This window comes from Dermacentor albipictus, chromosome 8, assembly GCF_038994185.2.
Source record: "Dermacentor albipictus isolate Rhodes 1998 colony chromosome 8, USDA_Dalb.pri_finalv2, whole genome shotgun sequence".
Taxonomy (NCBI): Eukaryota; Metazoa; Arthropoda; class Arachnida; order Ixodida; family Ixodidae; genus Dermacentor; species Dermacentor albipictus.
This window is the reverse complement of record NC_091828.1, coordinates 92889430-92914067: the sequence shown is the minus strand read 5'-3', so window position 1 is coordinate 92914067 and position 24638 is coordinate 92889430. Positions and strand designations below refer to the sequence as shown.

General features: G+C 45.4%; 1 protein-coding gene across 2 annotated transcripts in view; it reads left to right on the top strand.

Annotated features, from left to right (window-relative positions):
• Positions 1-24638, top strand: part of LOC139048843 (fatty acid synthase-like) — a 157313-nt gene that overhangs the window by 83373 nt on the left and 49302 nt on the right. Inside the window, exons 1-4 of one of the 2 annotated variants that reach the window (XM_070523717.1) lie at positions 9721-9842; positions 11396-11534; positions 20852-21178; positions 22874-23074. In XM_070523717.1, coding sequence (XP_070379818.1) covers positions 11402-11534; positions 20852-21178; positions 22874-23074 — 661 coding nt within the window. In that variant the 5' untranslated portion in view covers positions 9721-9842; positions 11396-11401. Of the gene's footprint in view, positions 1-9720; positions 9843-11395; positions 11535-20851; positions 21179-22873; positions 23075-24638 lie in introns of those variants that run through there. The other variant, XM_070523715.1, reaches the window with a different exon arrangement.

Below are 24638 nucleotides of genomic sequence, written 5' to 3'. Positions count from 1 at the left end.
TCACCGTCGGCTGAAGTGGTGGTCAACAAGGTAGCGAAAAAGAGGTGGCTGTAGGGGTGCCCACTCCCCCTCACAGTGCCAGTTCTCTCAAGCACAATACTTCACGTGCAGAAAACTGGGAACCTGGCATGGGTATGCCGATGAAGGAGGACGAGCAGCGGACAACAGCAGCCTAGTTCAAGCCCAGGTTTCACACAAGCCCGGGGCCAGGGTAGCGGTCGCGGCGGGGGCGTGCGGCAGCAGACCCGAGGTCTTCCGCGGCCACGCTCCTGGTTGTAGCCTAGGATAGGCTGATTTTCCACATGTGGCGTGCAGGCCTTGTAGCGTCGTCTGTGCCACCATAAATAATAACCATTGAAGTCGGCGGGCACCCTATTTCCATGGAGCTGAACACAAGGGCCAGCGTGTCAGTCAAGGCCGGGATCTATTCAAGCGTGCCTTCCCCGGCGTGTGAGTCGATGCGTCGGGCGTGAAGCAGCGCAGCTACTCCGGGCAGCTCTCCCAGGTCTAGGGTCAGGCTCCGGTCCACGTTCGCTTTGGTGACAGGAAGGCAACCCTTCCCCTTTACTTAACCGAGGGGTCGTCGCCGACGCTGCTGCGCCGAAACCGGACTCATGCACTGGGCATTCGTCTGCCATACTACCAGGAAGCCAGCCTGCATGTGGTAAGAGATGTGATCAACCTTCTAACCGAGTTCAAGTGCCTGTTCTAGCCAGGGGTGGCTCCATTCGCCGGCACGACTGCTGGAACATTATGTACCTGAGGGAGTGCGGCCTCGTTTTTTCGAGCCTCGCCCACTGCCGTTTGCCCTGATGGACGCGGTTAGCCAGGAGCTGCAATGCTTCCAGCCAGAGGGCCTCCAGGTGCCCGTCAAGACGTATGAATGGGGCGCTCCCATCGTACCATTGCTCAAGCGAGACAGCAGTGTCAGGATCTGCAGGGATTTCACCGTTACCATAAACCCCGTCGCTACACTCAAGAAATACTCGTTGCCCAGGATTGAAGATCTCTGGTCAGCATTGTACGGTGGAGAGAAGTTCACCAAGCTTCACCTCAGACATGCTTACCACCAGCTGGTGCTCCACGATGCCTCCCGGAATTATTTCACTATATCGACAACTTTAAGGCGCTTCCAGTACACACACTTACCGTTTGGCATGGCCTCAGATCCAGCTATATTTCATAGGGAGATGGACAACCTATTCGGGGGAATGAGGCACGTGGCGGTGTACTTGGACGACGTCCTGGTTACTGGCAGCTACAACAGGGACCACCTTCAGAACCTGCAGAACAGTCTGGCACGACTTCAAGATGCTAGTTTTAAGCTGACGCTGGAAAAGTGCATTTTCCTGGCCCCCAGTGTTAGGTATTTGGTACATGTTATTTCCCAGGTGTGCTAGATCCGGCTCCCCGCAAAGTTGGTGCTGCGCTCAAGGCGCCTAAGCTCCAGAAGACGGAGCTTCGGAGCTACTCCGGCCTCATCAACTTCTACAGGGGCTTCCTGCCGAACCTATTGAAGCATCTACAGTTGCTTCACCTTCTACTTCGAGATGGTCAGCAATGGGTCTGGAAAAAGGAGCAGGACCAGCCCATCAAGCACAGCAAGGAGCTAATCACCAAAGCTCTATTGCTGGTAGGCTTCGAAAGCTATTGTCCTGATCGTACATTCGTTGCCGTACGGCATGAGAGCCGTCCTGACGCATTGGGACAAGGATGGCCAGGAACGCCCTGTGTCGCTTGCTTCTCGTAGGCTTCCTGCTGCAGAACAACGCTGCAGCCAGATCAACAAGGAAGGCCTGGCTCTCATTTTAGGAGTCGAACGTTTCCACCGGTATCTGTGCGACCAGAAGTTCGATGAGGTCACTGACCACAAGCCACAGTTGGGGCTGCTGGGGCCTGACATGGTAGTTCGTGTGCAGGCATCCCCTCAAGTGGTACGCTTGACCTTGAGGCTGGCGGCTTACGGTTACCAGCTAGTTTACCGTCGGGGAAAGGACGTGGGAGCTGCTGATGCCCTGAGCTGCCTGGGGCTGCCAGAGGTGCCTGATCCTGTTCCAGAACCTGCTGAGGTGTTCTTGCTGGAGCACCCATGCGTGAAGGTACTCTTAGATGTGCGGTACTGAAGGTGACCAGATGGGACCCAGTCTTGTCTCAGGTGGTAAAGGCGGTGTCTCGTGGGGAGGAATTGATTCAGCAGGCGTATAGCCACAAGGCCCCCGAGCTGAACTTGCAGCAGGGCCTACTGTGAGGTTCCAGCTTCGTAATCCGACAACGTCTCCGGTCCAGGGTTCTGCAATTGCTGCATGCAAGTCATACTGGCGTGATGGTGGCCCGGTCCCGCATTCAGTGGCCTGATCTGGACCAATACATCGCTCACATGGTGCAGACTTGCCAAGTCTGCGAGAAGAATCAGTGGGTCTCACGTCATTTGGAAATCACCCACTGGCCGTTCCCACAGGTACTCTGGTCCCGCCTGCATGTGGATTTTGGGCGTCCTTCAAGGGCCATTACTTCCTAGCAGAGTGGGGGGAGGTTCTACCTGTCTCTACTTCATCAGCAGGAACGACCATTGCAGCGTTGCGACAGTTTTTCGCTGCCCAGGGGTTGCCGAACATCATCGTATCCGACAATGGTCCTGCTTTCGAAAGCATAGAGTACCTGGTCTGGCTGATGGAGAATGGAGTCCACCGGATGATGGTTCTGCCTGACCACCCTGCTTCAAACGGGACAGCCGAGCGGGTGGCGCAAACCATCAAGGAAAAACTCAAGAAGAGCCAGAATGGGAATTTCAGGACGCAGATTGCCGAATACTGCCTCAGTACCAGACCACGCCCCATGATGTCACTGATTGTGCCCCCTGTGAGCTCCTGCTGGGTCAGATAGTCACGACACCCTTAGATGTCTTGCATCCGGTCCTCCGATCTAAACTGCCCCTGGAGCAGCTGAAGGAGATGCTGGCTGCTTACCGAGGGTGCTATCCCGGGCCTTTGCCAGAGTCGGGAGCTCGAGTCTTCGCCAGGAGCATCCGTCCTGACCATCCCCGGTCCACCGGACAGGTGGTGTCTCCTGCCAGCACCTTATCGCTGCTCGCCCGCATGTCAGACGGGGCCATATGGCACCGGCACGGCGACTATGTTAGGCCTCGCCTCCGAACATGGCTTGCACCTTCGACTGACACTTAGAAGTCCAGCCCGCAGGAGGACTAGAGGCAACACCAGTCGCTTCCAGCGGAGCACCGCCAACTCCAGGTGGCAAGCGTTGCCAGTGGTGCGGTACGCGTTGGGCCGGTGTCGAGTCCGGCACCACTCACAAGGCCGGCCAATGGGGACCCTCCGGACCCTCCAGACGGAGCGAGGCATGCTCAGGCAGCACCCGGCGTTGCGACACCCGGCCCCTCAACGCCGGTGCCGAGGCGCTGTATTAGACCGCGGAGGCCGCCGGATGGCTACACTTCTGGATAGCAGGTGGCATCGACTTGGCTGGGACGGCGGCAGAGCCTTACACATTGAAATGCGCGTTTTCTTTTGTTTTTATTAAATTATGGGGTTTTACATGCCAAAATAACTTTCTGATTATGATGCACGCCGTAGTGAAGGAATCCGGCAATTTCAACCACCTGGGTTTCTTTATCAGGCACTTAAATCTATGTACACGGGTATTTTCGCATTTCGCCCCCATAGAAATTCGGCTGCCGTGGCCGGGATTCGATCCCGTGACCTCGTGCTCAGCAGCCTAACACCATAGCCACTGAGCAACCATGGCGGATCGTTTTTTTTTGTCAACAAACAATGTGGGGGTGAGGGGGTGTAACAAGCCTGTGTCGCCCCCTCGGGCATAATCTTCGTTGGCCCGCCAGGCTGGGTGGCCTACCAGGCATGGTGGCAAACATTTATCACTGCGCCAAATAAACACCAACGAGCACAGCTGCTCGGTGGTCAGTCGTCGTTCATCACCACCACGCTACGGAGCGTCTGTTTAAGGGAGGGTGCCTAGAACCTTCCTCCGATCATGAACCGGGGTGGATAGTGACAGCTTTCACTGTAGCCTCCTCCTCCCTTCTAATTGAAAGCTCTTGCGTCTACCGCGGCGATCCGTATACGCTTTGACCTTTCGCTGTGCTCGTTCGCTCGTTTACGCCGAGGTACGACGCCGAGGCATGTCAAGGCTCAACGCAGGAACGGGTTCTAATAGCACCGCTCTAAAGAGCCCATAAGTGAAGGTCCCTTGGGACCAAAGAACAAGGTGTCTTTTTTTATTCCTTGAATTTAAAAAAATTCTTCATGGCATGTACCTCAATTCTACAGCTTAAGCAGTTAATAAAGTTGGAAATACTTTGTACGAGAAAATAAAATACATGTTCAACAAAATTACCGAAAATATAATATTTACGTTCTTGTTTTAAGGCACACTTTGTAATTTACTAATTGTAGGCGACAGGTTCACTAATCGTATGCATTTAAAACAAATTTGCAGGGTATATGCGTTACCGGAGTCTGCGGATAAATGGATTGGCTTTCTAGCTATTTTTCAGTTTCGATGTTTCAAAATAGCCTCGCGACAAAAAGGTAGCTAGAACCACAGCGGACATTTACAGCAAGTTTGCCGCCACATTATCTGCAACTATTGTCATGCTTGTAATTCTTTCTAAGTGGATATTCATTGAAATCTCATCGATTAAAGTATGCAAAATGCAATGTGTGCCATAAGGCAACCAGGCAAAACTGTGACCAACAGTGACCACGGTCCCTTGTCTGCAGGGGTGGGGGGCATCTGTGTTGTCGCTGGTTCTAGACATGAGCGAGTAGTGGGGTAGGGCTTAAGAGATGAGGAAGAGCAGTTAGATGACATGAAAGGACATGATGACATGAAGTAGATGACATGAAAGGACGCACGAATAAAACCCCTGTGCTCCTAACTGTCCTTGGTGATTCGTCAAGAGGGCCACCGCGTGCACATGATGATTATAATTTTCATGCTATGACACATACAGTGGGTGATTAGCCATGAAACACGACCGCGTGTTGATTACGACAATAATTTGCATACAATTTGTAGGTCAGAAATTTCTGCTATATAAGCTGGAGCATCCGGTAGCACATGCTCATTTGGCTAAAACTGGGATATTCAAGATGAAAGAAAACTGATGAACCACTGAATATAATATTGCATTGGCGCGATAGCATTAAGGGCTTCATGTCGCAGAAAATCCGATCTCGGTATCAGCGTTAGCGGATTAGTTCTTAAGCAAAAATTTCCCTCTTCATTTAGGTATATGTAACTGCCATGCCTTGCTATATGACATGCGCTACATGCGGGTTATATTTCCACACCTTGCTATAAGTAATGTCGCTCATACCTTGTCTTACATTCTTGACAAAGTTATTCCTACGAAATTTGTTAGCGCCGGGCGCGGTCGACCAAATGGAATAGTGCGGTCACGGCCGAAGTAGAGGCACCACACGCCGCGAAGACGTCATGGCCGCGTCACGGTAACGCCTCCCTGACAGGGGAAGGCTAACCGTTCTGCAGGCATTCGCAACAAAGTTTCTTCGCTCACTCACTCACTCATCAGCAAACCTTTCACGACGTGACACATCATTGCTTTGTCGACTGTGGGTAGGAGTAGTATTCACAAACTCCTACATATATCGTATTGGAATTGCCGACTCGCCGATATGCGCTAAATGCAAGTGTTCATTGAAAGATACGCTAAAGAAAATCATGTATTGGAACGCTGATCTGAACAACGAATCACGCAGAAATATACATATTTTACATGGAGTTTTTCGACCTACAGAAGAAATTAACTAAGCTTTGTTTACTCAGGTCTCACAATTATATACAGGACAATTAAAAATTGAATGTCCTCAAATGAAAGGATGTCATAGGATATGCGAAAGAAATGGCAGTCGACCGCGCCCCATCGTCAATAAGCTTCTAATTCCCCGCAGAATGTTGGTTGTGCTTAAACATACATTGAACCCAAAAGCACTGATATTCATATAACTGAAGATTTCTCGGCTTGCGTAGGTTCCATCAGCAAAAGTATGCAGGAAGTTACCGCTTCTTACAAGAATAATGGTCACATAATCCGTTCGCGCTATGATCTTGCATTCGCTCACAATGTGAAATACGTGTGGGATAACAGAGCTAAAACCTTGACCAATACTTCTACTACTTCTTCAACAGATCACCCAACTGCTCAACGAGCTGGGTCCACTGACAACGCTAAGATTCTTGTGATAACCTTTTGCTTTTCAATACTAATGCAAGAAGTTTAACAAATATATTTTGATTTCGTAACCTTAACAGAAATTCACTCACCTCATATAGTCGGAGTCAGTGAAATACGGGTACATGACGAAATCCGTGACTCATAAATATCACCACCCGGTTTTACTGTGGTTCGCAATGGCCGAAAAGTTAGAAGAGGTGGGGTGTGGCTCTGTTCCTTTGGCCTGACCTCAACTTTTCTGTGCTTGAATGGCCTAGTGAGCTTGAGGAAGTTTGGTGTAAAGTTAATCTTCATAAGAAAACACTTTTAATTGGCTTTGTCTATCGCCCTCCAGGATCACTCCCTACAGATCTTCATACATTAACCAATTTCATGAACGAACATAACGCTTCTTCTGCTAATGTTATATTATTCGGTGACTTCAATGCTCCTGGTATAGACTGCTCAAGTCTATCTGTATCGATCACGATATCGTATTGTGCAAAGAGTTGATCGACCTTTTACTTTCATTTGGTATAAAGCAGATTCTTGATTGCAGCAACATAGACGCAGATGTTTTGGACATTGTGTTCGTAAGCGCGTGTTTTCCTGATGACGGCTATGAATCCGAAGTTGTAGACGCTTTGTCGGATCACAAAGCTGTGCTAGTGTACCTTTCCCTTAGCGTCCCTGCAGCTAGGTGCATTTATACTTCCTTTAGCGATTTCAATCGTGCTGATGACGACTCAATTACTTTTGTGCTATGTAATTCTTTCGAACAGTTCCAACAGCTTCACTCATCCTACGATGTTAATACATTAGTTTCCTCCTTTCAAAATATTGGCCGTAGGCGCATCCATAGCTTTGCTCTTTTGAAAACTAAGAAACAAAGCCCAAAGGTCCCTATGATGACTAGAGAATTACTGCACATGTCTCGTCGTATTTCCAGATTTAGATGCCTAAAACGGGTGGGTGACATCTATGCTACAGCATAGTTTCATATTAGTAAAGATGAATGTCGCATTAAGTCAAAGGGAGCCCGTGATTATTATTATAATGTTACCTTAACTAATTTATTGTGCAGTAATCCTGGAAAATTCTGGAGGACAATTTTTCCTAACGTAAGCTCTAACGATATTTTTATCGTTAAAAGTGCACCCTCTACTGATCCTAAGCTAATCTACACAGCATTTAAAGCGCATTTTCAATCTGGATTCACAATATACAACCGCGGCATTCCTGCTTACAGCAGTGGTGTTTATCCCTCTGTTGAAGATGCCTTTCTATCGGAGGAACGTGTTCTTCCTTCTGTGAAGTCGAATGGCTGGACTCAGCTCGTGAAAGAGCACGACTGGCTATGAAGCGTTGAATGCGACCGTGTTGGTGTGCACGGATGGCACCAAGTCAGACGTTGCTAGCGTCCTAGTGGACTTCTGTAGCTGCTTGCTCATCAAAGAAGGCGAGAACGGGCGATGTTTTCTGGCGTTGTCACAGTTCTTTGAAAGCATTCGCGTTTTTTATGGTCCTGACAAAGAGTAAATATTCTCGGTTGACCAGAGTGAGCGGAAAGTTAGCCATAAATTGGCCGTAATAAGGGCAAAAATCTGCAGTCGCGTTCACTAAAGTTGTGGCCTGAAGACCATTCCCCAGCACAGGTACGTCAAGCGAGACCCTCCCACAAAGTTCAAGTATAGTGGCCCGTCTTTGTCACAGCAGTTAAGCGGGAATGCGGTGTTTTCTTTATGGGCATATACTGCTTTCTTTATTGACTGTTTGCCATTTCATGCACGCGGTAATGGCGAGTTGTCCTCGCGTACAGTTTCAGCAACCTTGCCGAGAACAGCCTCTGCCTGCAGTTTTTTCGATGAGGGCGTCGCCTCGAAACATGAGCGAATGGATCGCTATACCAGCAAAGAGCTGCTCCTTCGCGATACGCATAAGGCGGCGCAGCTTTTTCTCATCTGACAGGGCAGGACCCACACGCTTGAAGAGGCGCGTTATGTCTTATGCGTACATCGGAACGTCTCATTTGGTATGTGAACACGGGAATGGAGCACACATTCAACTTGTTCGTGGCTATCAGTGCTTGTGTAACAGTCCAGTAGCCGACGCGGAAATTCGTGCCAGAATGTTAGAACGCTTTACGTATTTCGAAACAACCAGTTGCGGGCGCCGTCCTGTAAGCTGAAGTAGATGTTGCGGAGATTCGTGGCGTCGTCCCAGTGATTGAGATCAGCGACCTGTTCAAAAAACTTTACCAGTATTTCACATCTTCAAATATTTCTCTAAAAAAGAATTCAGTTTCGGCGGCTTCTGAAGAGTAGAGAAGGTCTGCGTGGGATCTTCCATGGTGGTGTGAGTTCATGTCGTAGTCACTGTTTTGGCAAGTAGCTCCGATTCTGACAGTAGGCCTCGTTTTCTTAGGTTTGGCCGATGCGTTGGGGGTGTGCAGAGGCATAGGGCACACATTCCGGCTGCAGGACGTGGTCTGATGCGTGGAATAGATCGCTGTAACCAGCACCTCCACGAGTTTGCCAAGTAGCTGAATGACAAAGGGTCAGCCTAGGGTGCTCGTGGTCGCTCAGATAAGGCGATGGCGTGTGCATCCGTTCTTATACTAGGTACGCCTTCTATACGGCACGTTAAGGCAAACGCCAGGTGGCGATATGCACAGGTTGTATACATAATTTATAGGCAACTGTCACTTTTAGAGATACTGTAGCGTCTCCAGGACCGGTGTAGGTCCTCAGAGAACCAGTTGTAACTTTTTTTCACTGCACTCTAATAGATCACTTTTCAAAAATCAGCTGTTGCCACTATACTGTTGTCGCCGAATTCGTCATTACGTCACTCACACATGCGTATGTGTGATGCACAAACTTGTTGGTCTGCCTGATAACACTTTGCAAAACCCCAAACGACACTGCATTAGCAGCTACGTACAACATTATTTAATTACATTGAATGCCATGGTGCCCAGGACCTGCATTATGTTTTTTCCCCGATACACAATGAATGACTATCATAACACTACACACAGACCAACACAGACACAAACACCACCGAGCAACCGGATAACTGGTTGAATTTGCTCTTCGATCTGTAATTGAATTACTTATAAAGAAATTGGCCGAAAAGCAAGGGTAGGCTGTGCATATTGCAGGTTTCAACTCACAAGTTGGCCTAAAACGAAGATTGTTTAGCCGCGTCAAAGCTATGCCAAAAATCATCCTAAACATTTGGATGGTACTGACCGGTTTACGTCTGGCAAGTCTTCTTGTGTGAATGACTTAATTTCCGGTGTTCTGTCTTTTTTCTATAACATCTGCCACCAACGGTATAATGAAAAACATCCGCTATACATACGAAGTATTTGACCTCATGAATAATAGAAAATTCGTAAAGTGAGTCAGTGTGAAATAAATATGTATCTCGTGGGTTGAATGTCACGACAGCTAGAGACCGCTCGTAAAGGGCCTGCGCATGTCTATTTGTCGCCAGAGGCACGCAGCTATAAAGCAGCGGTGTTGTCTGTGGCCATATATCTCGCACACTCCTGCAGCAGCGCTAGCATCGCCTAACCTTCGTTGCCACCGGATGCTGCGTATCACAGCACTTCTGCCTAAAAGTTAGTATTATTCTTATGTTTCCACTGTGCAACGTTTTTGGGGTAGGAGGCCTTCTTATCTTGGATAGCAAGCGAAGCATCAAGGGCGCATTTAGAAGAATAAATATTTTCATAAATATTTTTCTAGTAGCATCGTAACTCATCCAGGCAGTGCGTGCTATCGGTCACTTTTACCGAAGGTTCAGTTTTGGTGATGCACTTAGAGATGGAGGCCCCGTGATGCTATATCAGCGTGCGCATGCATAGGTGTTGTCAACCTGCGGGGAAAAAAGAAGACCGCAGCAGATTTCTGACGGCCAAGTTTGGGCAGCATTGCAGCTTTCGCTACCCTTCGAAAGAGTGTCCATCAGCCCTAGCATTCACCAGCATCTACCTAATAACAAATTGTTGCTATGACTGAGGCTTGCAAACTCCATTGTTTGCTGAAACGACACAGATGGAAGTAGTTTTTGGTAGCTAGTCCTAATTAACAACTGGTTTGTTTGACACTTGGAAAACAAATTGGCTCCCAAATTAGTATGGCTGCACGTGTGTTTTCTATGCAGTTTTCATCGACTAATGCTTTGTGGGCAAACTAAAACAAGCACACTGGTAAAGTGCCTTGTATGCAATACATTTTGCAGCAAATTCTCACGACCGAAGGAACTAGTTAGGTTACGCACTTTTTGCAGTCAGTTCTCATCACCAACTGCTTTCTTGGGAGCATTTTTAACCTTGTTTGTTAAAGTGGCACGGTTATACGTGTATTTCGCAATTACGTCTCCGTAATTATTTATTTGTTGCAAACGTAAATGTGTCCTGCTGTTAAAGTGGCATGGTTGGTGTACAGTTGGCAGTCAGTTCGATTGCAGACAGCTGTTCTTGCCGACTTGTAAAAACCATTGTTTGCTAAGTGGCATGGCCCGACGTAGCTTTCGTGCTTCATTTTCAACACTGGTTTGTTGCAATTGTGAAAAAAGGCGCATTGTTTACTGAGGTACCACAGTTGTGCGACGAGAGCCACGTATCTGGGATCACGAACAATGTAAACTTTTCCTCACGTTGCTTCAATTAAAGACCGCTTGCCTTTTCCAAAGGTAAAAATTACAATAGATGATCGTGTTGCAGTTCTTTATGTTCATGTTGCATCGTGGATTGTCACGTCACCCAGTTTCGGTTGAAATGTGCGTCACATTGGTGCTTCCCTTCACCAGGTTGTGATAGAAATGTTTCCTATAAAGTGGTGCTAAATATATAGGCACCCATGAAAAAATTTACGTACAGCGTTAATGTAAAACGCCGCATGGAGCCTTTTTGAAGCCGAAGTGCTCTCCGCCCATTGCTTCCAGTTTAATTCTATAAAAAATTAAATGCTATATTCGCCAGAGTGGTCTAGGAGTCTGTAATGGTTATAGCAAATGATTAAACACAACCACGGTCGATTTTCTTAACATAGACTGAAGACGGCCCGTCAAGCCAAACTAAGCCATGGACTGTGTTCGTAGTAGAGTAGTAAAATGTGGCCTTCCGAAAGATTGCGCATTCTTCTGGGTCTTCTTTCTTTCCGCTCACAGGAAATCATGACGAAAGAGGACATCATCATCACCGGCATCTCCGGACGATACCCGCAAGCAGACAGCTTGTTGGAGTTCAAGGAGAAGCTCTTCGCGGGCGTCGACCTTATCACGGACGACGAGGCTCGCTGGCCACGAGGTAGGCGTAGGAGAATGCTTTGGAAAGTGAAAACAATCCAGCACTCCGCACAGTGTTTCAATCTTGCCTCCCGTCAACAACTGCGGCGAAGCGTAGTACTGTGTCGTGTCGTGGCCTGTTCGTGCTTCTCCATAGTAGAAGAGTAAGTGAAGGATGTGTTGAAGGCTGTTTAATTGAGCCCACAAATGTCACCAAGTGTCGTAGTTTCGGACGATTCTTTTCGCGTTTTCCGCTGTTTTGGCGACTGACTCGCACGCTGTCGCAGCGGCGTTGTCACCGATAGCAGCAGCTCGGCCGACGAATGCGATCAGGTGTCTGCAATCGAGAGAAAAGAATCGCTACACAATGTTGCCCCAGAATGTCTTTTGCCCTAAATTATGCATTAGAGTCGAACATGTGCATTCTACGTTCTACGTAGTTGCCAAGAGAAAATCTTGCAAATAAACCGAAATGTGACGCAAAGGGAAGCACATCATGTGATGCATGAAGGTGATAACAGCTGTTGTTGTGCGCTAGACACTAATTCGCCAATGCGTCGTATTCGACAATGAAGAACATACGTACTGTGGTTCGGGTAGAATCTTCCTAATGTGTCGAATTGCAAATAAATACAAGTACATATATGAGAATGCATTCTATCATAAAATATGAACAGTGGATACCAAAAACGTCAATCGACATCTATCGACCTATAGCAGACCGTCATCCGCCATCGTGTCGAAATTATGGAAAAACTAACCGCGCGCTGCACGAATAGCTGCTGCTTTTGTCCTTGTTCTGTTGTGACCTTACGCGCCTTTTGCTGCTTTATGGGAAGCCAGAGGTTCATGGCAACGCCGGCAACAACCCAGCCTTCTTTCTAGTTAGCAATTGGCATAATAAAATCAGAGCCTAGATGTTAGTGCCAAATGACGACTCTCGCAGATTGGCCAAGATCCGGGTAGTTCCGTATAATAAGAAAAAATAATTATAAAATTTTTCTAAACAAAATTTGTGAATAGGTATGTGGGAAATAATAGATAGATTCTAGCTTATGACTTTAGTAGAATGACGAAAAATAGCTCATCTAGTTGACGTTGTAGAAATATAACGAAACGCCAAATTCTGATTTTATAGTCATCTTTATGACCTTGCAATAAAATCCTGGATGGCGTACTAACCTTCCTGCCACTGTGCGCAAGGCTCGAGGTGTCAAATAATAGTAAATTTTGAACATTTCAGTGCAATTGAAGAAGGCGGCGCGGTGTTTCTAATGTGCTTTTTCGCAACTCAGAATATCTTGAACAATCGATGGGAAAAGGATCTATTGTTTCATGATCTCCGCCAGTGGGACAGTTTGGCGAGTGAGCCAGACTAACTGTGTGTAGGTAAAAATTTAGAAAAGGAACTCGGCAGCGCAGTTGGGTGATTGCGACTTGGAGTGCTCGCGTTTGACATGGTTGTCTTTTCCAATAATGCGACAAGTGCTGAAAAATCTGAGGAGTTCATGAAAGAAGAGGAGGGAAATTATCGCAGCCTGATTCGCCTCCGAAAGCTAGGCCCTGTGAGGAAAGCTGATGCCGGTAGAATTTCAGTGGATCGGCCATTCAGGCCTTTATATCCAGGTACCCAAACCAATCTCATCAAAGCTGAATGCGGGACCACTAAACAGTGGGAAGCGCCGACGTTGTTTTGCCCCTCGTTTCTTTGGGTCTGTGTGTTTATTACGACGCGTATGAAAAATCAACTCCCTCCACCCTCTCGTACCAAGGTTCTTTTTTTTAGTTTGGGGGGGGGGGTGCTCATGTCAGTGTTATTTCAAAGAATGTTCAAGGGCGACGGTTGCTTTCCTAGTAAAATTTATTTGGGAACGCGTAAGAATGTTTAGCCTTTATATGTGACAAAAGTATTTTTGTGATTTTAGTGCGAAGGCACTACACTGTCATCTGCAAAAAACAGATATTATAGGCGTTTAGGCACTGTAGAAGCAAAAAAGAATTTCACAAACAACATTGAGTACACTTCACTGGTTGCTGTGGCACACATTTTACTCTAAATATCTTGCGTGCCAAGTAGAAATGAAGGAAACTTCCGAAACGTCAGTGCAACGCTCACAAAAATTGTATTATTATTATTATTATTATTATTATTATTATTATTATTATTATTGTAGTTGTTGTTGTTGTTGTTGTTGTTGTTGTTGCTCTTGTTGTTGTTGTTGCTATCATAATTATTAAAAATACCCCCGAAGGCCCTCATTACGAGGGTATTACACGGGGGGGGGGTGTGATCACAGGCACTGGTCATAGTTTGCACATCATACTAAAAACAAGAGACTGTAACAAAAGTAAGAATACATTGAAACATAGGTTATATACAAGATAAGTCACAATTATTACAGAGAAAACATTCGTACACATTAGGAGAACATAAGGCAACTGCAATGGAAAACACCAACAAACATCGAAAACACTGTAAAAAAACCCAAATAATAATAATAATAATAAAATTAGTTGACAAGTCATGAGCGAATTAAGTCTTGAAACTTAGTCAAGTCTGGTTCTGTGGCAATGTCTGATATTAAGGCGTTCCATGCAGTTATAGTGCGCGGTAAAAACGAATATGCATAGTGGGATGACTGCCAGTTAATGCGTTTGACTGTGTATGGATGGTCACGGCGTGGAAAGATAACTGGTGGTGGCTGAAAGAAATCATCATGAAGTGAAAGATGGTGATAAAGCCTATGGAAAAGTGCTAGGCGAGAAATTTTACGCCGCAGTGCTAAGTTGCCCAACTCGGCTTTATTCTATAAGGAGGTGAGGCTGATGTAACGTGAATAATGTGAAAAAAAAATATAAATCGCGCAGCACGGTTTTGTAAGGCTTCGATGTTACTGATGATATGTTTGTTCGGGATCCCAGATGGCAGACGCGTATTCTTGTTTAGGACGAATTAATGTTGTGAATGCTAGTTTTTTTACATGCATTGGCGCTTCTTTTAAGTTATGTTTAATAAGACCGAGAGCACGGTTTGAAGAGGCAAGGGTAAGATTATTATGATTATTCCGTGATAAGTTTGACTGAATATTGATGCCAAGGTACTTGTAAGTTGTTGCGAGTTCCACAGCGTTGTTATCAAGGGAGTAGGTGGTTGGAATTCGTGGCCTATTAGTGAAGGACATGAGTTCAGATTTGGAAAGATTTAATGGCATTAACCAATTAGAACACCATGCACTTATTGCGTCCAGGTCAGTTTGTAGTAAGTAGCTATCAGTGTTACTGGTTACACATCGATAAAGTACACAATGATCTGCAAATAGACTGAGTTTGGATAACACGCAACTGGTTAAATTATTGATATAGATTAGAAAGAGTAAAGGTCCATGTACGCTGCCATGTGGGACTCCAGACGTAACATCAGCTTAACATGAGTTGGAATTGTTAAATGATGTAAAGTTAATTCTAGATACGAGAAAATCGGTGATCCATGCAACTATAGTAGGGGGAATGTTAAGCCGTGAAAGTTTAGGTAACAGCCTATGGCGCAAAACGCGGTCAAATGCCTGAGAAAAATCTAAAAATATTGCGCCAACTTGGAACCCAGCGTCTATCAGTGCGTGTATGTCGTTAATAAATCTGGCAAGTTGGGTGTCGCATGAGTAGCCCTTGTGAAAACCGTGCTTATGTTTAAAAATAATGGTATGCCCTTCAAGGAAGTTAATGACTTAACTGCGTATGATACGTTCGAGTAAATTACAAATAGTGCTGGCTAAGTAGATGGGACGATAATTAAGCGAAGAAGCACGATCAAATCATTTGAAAATGGTATTATTTTAGCAATGCGCCAGTCATTAGGAACACCACAGCTGATAAGGAGTGGAAAAATAGAGTGGTTAAGATAGAACAAATACTATGCGATGTATTCTTTAAAAGTTTATTATTGAAACCTAAATGGTTGGCACTAGATGACGTATTAAGATTGGTTACTAGCGATAAAACACCAGCCTGACTAGTGACTACCTCATGCACTGTGATTCCTACTAATGTCTTTAAAGTTGGCAATGAGTTAACGTTTTCATGAGTGAAAATAAAATTCTTACAAACATAGCATTAAGAAGTTTAGCGCAATCTGAATTGGGGATAGGAACACCATACGAATCAGTAAGAATGATGTCAGCGCGAATTCCAGGGTTCACAACACGCCGAAAGTGACGAGTATTATTTTTAGCATGGATGCTAAATCGTGAGAAAAGGAGTTATGGCGAGCAGATTTTAGCAAAGCCTTATAAGCCTTTTCACATGCTTTGTGTTTATCATGGGCACTCGCTAGACCAGTCAGCTTTGCCTGCTTGTACAGTCTCTTCTTTTTGTTATTAAGTCACCGAAGCTTGTTGGTAAACCGAGAACTGCTTTTGCAGGAAATGGATAACATAGGAATGTAGGTGTTAATGAGTGAACTGAGCGTGGCTTTAAAGAGGACCCAGTTCTGTTCAATGGAACGTTAATAAAAATCACGCAGAAATTAATCTGAAAATGTTGTTAATTTATTCTTAATTGCGTCGGAATTGGCTTTGCCATATTTTCTTTTTGGTAATTACTCTTTTGCTCACACAAGAGTTAATGCATCCAGTTATTAAATCATGGTCAGCGATGCATGCTTCATGAGTTATGTCAAAACATCTATCAGGATTGTTAGTTAAAACTAAGTCTAGTACATTGGCAGAAGTTTCAGTGGATCGTGTTGGTTGACTAATAAGTTGGCTTAATGAAAAGTCAAGACAAGTGCTGAGATAGGTATCTGCGGCCGCATCCGTGGCCGATACGGAGAGCGTCAACCAATCGATACTTGGAAAACTGAAATTGCCAAATATGATAATTACCAACCTCGGAAAAAGCGCGCACACCTCGCTCAGCACTCGATGATACTCATCGGAAAACGCGCCAGGCATGTCGGGTGGGCGGTAAAAAACGCCGATGATCACACCAATTGCAGCACCCTTCAAGGAAAGCCAAGTACATTCAAGAAAACAATCGATAATGATGGGCGCGGCAATGAGTTCTTGCTTTATCGCGATGAGCACACCACCCCATATACGCTGTCGCCTATGACATAGAAAAAAACTTGAAAGTGGATTGACTCGAAAAGATGCTGTTGTGGTTATTGGTTTCGTTAAGCCAGGTCTCGGTAAGTAGCATTAAAGAAGCCTGGAATGAATCCATGAGCGATGAGAGTGCAATACCATTAGCGACAACACTTCTAGCGTTGGTGTATAAAAAGAGAAATTTATTATCAGTGCTACAGTGCAATATTATGGGTGAGCTAGTAGATTAAGCTGAGCTTAATGAAACAAAGCAGGAACATCATTAATCCCTGCGCCGGGGCACAACAACAGCCTGGTCATCATTGGCGTTCCACTCGTAAACGTCATTGTTCAAGTGCAGCGTGTAGAAGACAAGACGTACTCGATCTCCGTCTTTCTTCATAGTTCGCGAGAACTGGAGAATCTTCCCTCACTTTTCGCGAACTGCTTCCGAGTAATCTCGCGAGATGCACAAGTTAGTGTAGGCCGCGGCTCAGAACCAAGTCGTGCATAAGTCGTGCTAAAGAAAGAAGGTAAGAAACAACGAAGATAGCGCTTCGACTGGTTAACGTAAGCATACAGATGGGTGCTTTTTAATACCATTTATGCAGTGAAAATTTGAGACGGCTCGGCAATGCCGATCCAAAACAGGATTTCTTGCACAAAACACGACCGCAATAGAGAATACGCGAAACACAGCACGCTGTGAGAAAATACAACGCGTGTGGCGGCAAATACCCGACAGCGGCGCACCTAACAAACTTAACTCCTGACCTTCGCATCGCCGACAAGGTTAGCATTTCATTTTCGACTGCACATGCACGTCCCACCTGACCTCCACAATTTCAGTTCGGACGCTCGAAGCTAGAATCCAATGGCGAACAGCGGAACCACCGTTGCTCATTATAGTGACCAGCATATTTCTTTATCAGTTTCGACTAACCGCAGTCGTAGTGGAGCTTCGATTTTTTTTTTCATGAGAGACGGTGTTTAATTGCACAAGCCAAAGTACTTCGGGTGATTATAATGCACGCAATGTAGTTTTCAGAGGCTTGAGTCGAGAATTCGACAAAAAAAGTATGAGCAGTTGTTTAGAGTTCTAACCTCGGGTTTTGAAGCACAAGTCTCCGCGTATGGAGGCGTGCTGGAAGTTTCGGTTTCAAAGCAGTACATCTCTTGATATCCGTGGGTGCGAAAAGCAGCGGACGTTGCTTCGCTGAATTGGGAGGGGGGCGGGTGCGTTGCCATTGGCTCTCATTATTTGTCAGACGATGAAGGCGACTGTTCAATTTCTGGAGTCCTGAATAGCCACACGGCGATGAGTTGCAGAGCGATTGAGTGCACATGATATACTAACTACGCCTCACAGAAGATGGCGGACATGGATCATTGTTGCCAGATCACGACGGATTTTTAAATATTCCCTGTTTTTCACTGTCATGTGTCAAGAGTTAGGTGAGGTTTCCAGGAATACCGGCGTTAACTGCATTTGCGCCAGCCTTAACAAAATGCAATATTTTGATAGAGGTTGGGGAGGGGGGATACAATCGTTCGTAAGGTTTTCCGGTTGCTTAACAAGGTTTCCACCCGACACCATTCTTGGTTTCGATATAAACATGTGACAATTTTACTTACCTGGATGATTATACAGTGACAGTCTTGTTTGTTGATGAAAGTGCAATTCACTGTGCAGTTAATACTTCGCCTGAGCAGCAAGTGAATAGTAACTTTCGTGGACTCGTGGACAATTTTAAACAAAATGGAATGCCCAGAAAACATACCGGGGCCGTATCAATAACGTGTAAAATATTCTTTACCTTAATTTGAAGTAGACAAGCACAATGTAATCACACAGATTTTCCTGTTGGATACCTGGGTACAATTTACAGCACATCTGATTGTAAGTAAACCAGGACAAATGTGTTGATGAAGCAGACCCTTGCTAACAAATCATTCATAAACCAGTCATAAACCAGTCTTCAGGCATGCCTAACCTTGCGTCATCCAGCTATAGTGTACTTGTTATCCCAATTTATTAAACACCTTCCCAGGACATAACCCATTCCTCAATTTGCTACCACATTCTTCTTATCGAATTATTGTGCTAGTATTGTCTGTAAGATTCCAATAAAGCTACAAATTAAAGGACTCGAAAAACATAAATCCCAGCAAAGTTCGTTGTTAACTGTATCACAGCTCAATAGCCTTGCTACATTGTGAGTATTCCTCTCCCAATAGTAAAATACATCTGCGCTTAAGCCGTTCAAATGCTGCGGGCATTCATTTTCTCAAAGCCAAGTTAGAATAAAAATGGCTTTTCAAAACACTAGTAAACATTAGAATTATATTCTACCACGTTATATAATGTTCTGTAATTTCTACGCTGAAAATTTTATATAATATATTATGTTTAACCTTCTCTCTTTGGGCAGTGAAGATGACAACTTTTTCAAATAACAACAAAATGAATTACCTAGACGAACACCGAGTAAGCCGACTCAAGTTCCTGGTGAATGGAAACTTGCTCACATGGTGCCGATATTTAAAACGGATGATCAGAATAAATGCGAAATTATCATTCAATAACCTTGATATCTATCACATGCAAGCTGTTAGAACACATTTTGTCATCTCAAATTATAGAATATATGGTCGACAACAAATACTATTTTCAAACCAACATGGCTTTCGATGGGGATTCTCTTGCGAGACACAGCTCTTCGAGCTAATTAGTGAAATCCACGCCTACCTGCATGAACTAACACAAACTAATGCCGTTTTCATTACCTTTGAAAAAGTCTTCGACAAGGTGGGCCATAAACGTGCGATATATAAAATGAGTCTTCTTCAAATAGAAAATAAAACCATTGACTTGGTTAAATAGTACCTGTGAGATGGGCGCCAAACGATTCTGATTGAAAGCGTTGTGTCCGACTTCGAGCCTTTCACGTCTGGTGTGCCCCAGTGCTCAGTATTGGGGCCAACATTGTTCTTAGTCTTTGTTAACAATATTCACATCGGTATAAACTCAAAAATTTGTCTATTTGCTGAAAATTGCGTTATTTATTGTGCTGTCACTGACCATAGCGATTGCGAATACGTAGAAAATGACTTTGGAGATTAAATTGAGTGGTGCCATGAGTGACAGATGAAAATTGTTTAAGAAAACAAAATTAATGTGTTTGACTACTTGTAATAATATTGTGTCACACACTTATACAATAAATAGTGAGGTAATTGAACCAGTTGAGTCATTTATATATTTAGGTTTTCATTTAACTTCCAGCCTGACTTGGAATACACATATTAACTGCCTATTTGGAAAATCAAATCGGACTCTTGGCTTCCTACGACGCACACTTCCCTAAGCTAATGAGGACACAAAGCTTATACGTACAACTCAATATTTCGATCCAAATTTGAATACTGTTCCGTTACTCGGAACCCTCATCAAAGCATACCTCATCAAGAGGCTTGAACCATTACAAAACAAAGCTGCTAGGTTCATCGTGTCAGATTGCTTTTCCTATACAAGTGTATCAAAAATCAAAGACCACCTTGACCTTGCAACACTAGAAAGAAAGAAGGCAACTCGTTTAATATTTTTCATAAGGTATATCACAACCCAATACCTCACACTATACCTGAATACTAACGAGACCAGCTACAACGTTACCGCGCTTGGACCACTTTTTTAAAGTTCGTCAAACACTTTCCCACACCGACCTACTTCGTTTTTCATTTCTCCATCTGGCAATCCAGCAGTGTAACCGGTTGCGGAGATCCGCAGCTGAAGAAGAAAGTATTGATAAATTTTAAGAAGCAATAAATCAATTCTTTTCTGTTACCAAAAGCTAAAATGTTCGGTAGTTTTGACACCTGCAATTGGCAAGCCTCCTTCTAACTTTCATTATGATGTTCTTCAGTTCTTTTGTTGAGATGTGTCAAATCATCCCATGCTTCAGTTTCTGCATGTCCAAACTCTTGTATTGCTTTCTGTAAACAATTTTTTTTCTCCTTTTTCGTATTCACACCTTTGTGGAAGAATTGTATATGCACTTCCTTATGTAAGAGTGCTTATGCAAGTGTTATCAGCACAGCTATTTTCTTTGTTGTGGGCATGTGACGTTTAGTGTAATTAGCGGTACATATGTATCCCCCAACATATGTAATGCCAGATGGACCTTTAGGGTAAAAAAGATCTTTAAAAATATTAAAAAAAGCAAACGCTTGTAATGCGCAACATGCCTCCCCGCAGGTTTCCTTGGAGTGCCCGAGAGAAGTGGAACCATCAAAGACTTGTCGCGCTTCGACGCAAGCTTCTTCGGTGTGCCGCCTAAGCAGGTGCAGCTCATGGACCCTCAGCTGCGTCTTCTTTTAGAAAGTTCGTACGAAGCCATCGTCGACGCCGGCTACGATCCGGCGACGTTGCGAGGGCGCAAGATCGGTGTCTTCATAGGCTGCGTACTGTCCGAGACGTTGATTGCGTTTGCCGGAGACGCGGCCACCATCGACGGGTACATCATGACCGGAGCAGCGCTGCATATGTTCTCGAATCGGGTCTCCTACTGCCTCGACTTTTGCGGTATGGAACTGCCCTGAAAATCACTGAGCAACTTGCTTTATTTCAGTCACGTGTATTGTTTAGATTTATTAGCTATATACGTGGCTAATGTACTGTATATTAGACTAGCCGTGTATTCGTCATGTTATTCGCAGTAATGTATCAGTCAGAGTCATAGCGACATCTTACTCAGAGATTGATTGATTGATTGATTGAGCGAGCGAGTGAGTGAGTGAGTGAGTGAGTGAGTGAGTGAGTGAGTGAGTGAGTGAGTGAGTGAGTGAGTGAGTGAGTGAGTGAGTGAGTGAGTGAGTGAGTGAGTGAGTGAGTGAGTGAGTGAGTGAGAAACAGAGTGTCTGACTTCCCGAATTGAAGCAACAAAACTGAAATTTGTGGCCAAAGAACACGACGCCGACTTCTTAAATAAAAAAAAGACAATACCGTGCAGTGAAATTTGTCTTTTAGGATAGCAGGCTTCATAACGTTGATGTGTACAAGTGAACAAGGAACAGCAACGACTAATACATGATTCCACAGCCGTGCACGATTAGTAGGCAAACAAACTAAATCGTACAGTCGTCTTCCTGGTCTAATTTTGTCCCGCGACAGCAAGTCACCCTTCTTGAAGGCCGATGATTTCCGATCGTGGATATGTGGCGACCCACCGCAAATACAAAGCTCAACGTTGCTACATATTCCCTCACTCTGAATGTAGCTGTTACGAAAACAAAAACGATTCCGAAATTCCTGCACTGACAGGCAAGTGTGCTGGGGAAGGCGCTTCGTCCAACAAATATTAGCAGAAGGAGCGGGGCGCGTTCTAATTCGGTCGGCCCGGGCGGTCGCGCGCGCCCGCACGGGCCGCTGTATCTTCAAAGCCATCAACGACGGGGACAGTCCGCCTTGCTCTGTGTCTTCGTGGCTTAGCTCGCGTTGATGCGAGATGCAGCGCGAAGGTGAATTCGCTCGTTGCTGCTGCCGCGGTTCCTCGCTCCAGTGTTCTGACAGCGAGTTTCCGCGGTCATCGAATGAGATGTGTTCATGTTTGCTTATGCGCGCGCGACAACGTGCTTGTTAATTTAGTTAGTATGCTCAGAGCTACAAGTTTATACGGCCCATAAATTTCGTATAGCTGTCCACTAATTTGCCATTGCATTCGGCGCTTCATCTTTCGGGCAAAACTGCGACTTTTTTCGTGTAAAAACGGATATTCGCTGTATTGATATCACCCAAATAAACCACGATCTTTGTTATTTTCCCACCACCACCCCTGACATCTTTGCCACCACTGTAGTGGCGTCGTCGTCGCAGCCACCGTGTCGACACACTTTATTCCATACAGCTGGGCAACTTTGCTCAGGACTCCGGAGTTGTGTGCAACGTTTGGTCATTGAGAGAAGTCCGGAAAGTAGTTAACTGCCGTTGCGTTGAATAACAGAATAGGAACAACTGATGTTACAGCCGGGAGGCCAACATTATGGCAATGCCACTTATCTTTGCCATGTGAAAAAGGCAAGTCTCTTTTTCAAAACAATGGCTTAAGTGTGAAGTGACATCACCTGTTTCATTAAACGTTGAAACGCTTCGACCCTCCATTATCTCGTGAGCATCTGTCTCGTGCCGACTCCTGCGGCATTAAATAAGTTTGCACCTGAACAAATCGCTGAACACTGGTGATTTTTTTCATAAAACCTCTTCTCTCTTTTTCTAAACCAGGACCAAGCATGACGATCGACGCGGCATCCTCCTCGACCATGACAGCATTGAGCCTAGCGCTGCAGTCGCTTCGCTCTGGTGAATGCGAGGCGGCCATCGTCGGGGGCTCCAATGTCACGCTCTATCCCGTCTCCACACTCTGTGAGTTCAGATTCGGCATGCTGTCACGAGATGGAAAAAGCAAGAGCTTCACTGCCGCCGGTGAGCTTTCGATTTTTTTCTAATAATTGGGCTTACTCCACGGATCTCGTTCTTTGTCATTCGGGGCCTGGATAGCCTCTGTTATAAATCTTGCCGTAGACGCCAAAATATCGAGTAAAATGGACCGCGGACCGGTTACGTCTTACTCCAGTTCTGACAAAGGCAGCAAGGATGGCAGCTTCCCGAAGGCAACGTCGCTGTCGAGAACGATGGTGGCTACTATGATAAATATCCAGCTCTTACGAAGCCAGCAAAGACAGCTTTGCGAAGAGAGCATGGAATTAAACAAAGATGCAGATTACTGTGCTAACTAAACAAGGTGGCATGTGAGCAGTCTGTCAGGAAGCTCGGTAAAAAGTTTTTTTTTTCCGCACACAAGAAAGCCTACTCGAGCTTTCTCTTGCACCTAAAGAAGCCACCTTGAGCTTTCTCGGGTTCTGATGAACAAAGTGCTCAAATATGCTGGTAATATTAGCTTCCTCTAGCTCTTTTCTTTCTTGCTTGCTTTAACCGACGCGTGGCGACGCAAAGTCGCAGCAGAACGTTACGATTGCGTTCCCATATTTTCCTCTGAAGCTGCCTTCTTAATTTTCAAACTGCTTTTTAGAAAGCCACAAATGGAACACACCTTCGCCCGCATACTCTACGCCGAAGCCGCAACAGGCTATTGCGAGCGGGGCATGAAGCATTCTCTCCCTCACCCTCTCTCCTAGGCAGAAGGTGTTGTCATTTCCTCCGCGGTACGTTGCGTGTGCGAGATGTCCGACGTAGTAGAACGACACCCCCCTCTCCCTCCGTGCCTTGCGCGCGATTGAACACGACACGATTGCTTCCCACCTTCCTCCCTTACGCGCGCGAGATACAACCGCTATCCTCGGCTTTCCTTCACACGCTTTCACTTCCCACCTGCACCACACGGCCCGAGCCCACGGTGTTATAGCACGCGCAGTTTATACGGAACATCACGGCGGCTGGAATGTGCCTGGAGTGTCCGTATAATACTGCAATAAAACCAACGAGAAACGTCGCTCGTACTTCAATAGAAACATTACCGAAACCGTCTAACGTACTTCTAAACAAAGTTGGAGGGACACGTCGGACGTACGCCTAGCCACATCCTTACAGTTTTAGGCGCACTTGCTTTGGGAGATATAGCAAGACTTCTTGCATGGACTACATGCTTTCTTTTGATCAGATCACCGAGACACGTGTGCAAACCGCAGAAGCTTGTGGACTATATGGGGTGTCCCAGTTAAGACCTACGATGTTCGGTAGTCCGGGACGGCCACACCAGACACCACATGTTTTAAAATGCTATCTTCGACTTTCAACACCTCCGCCAACGTTAGCCGATACACAGGGTATATGTCTAGAACATAACATTCTATCCATTCCACCAGGCTTTTCATCTTGCGTCTAATATTGGGCGAAAGAGTCTTACTCATATTACTAATTACTTATTATTTTTGATTGGTGGATAGAATCGTCCGCGCCTCCCATAGGAAACTGATTTGCGAATGAGTTATAAGGCGCTTGCCATAGAATTATAATTTTTCGGGTTCTG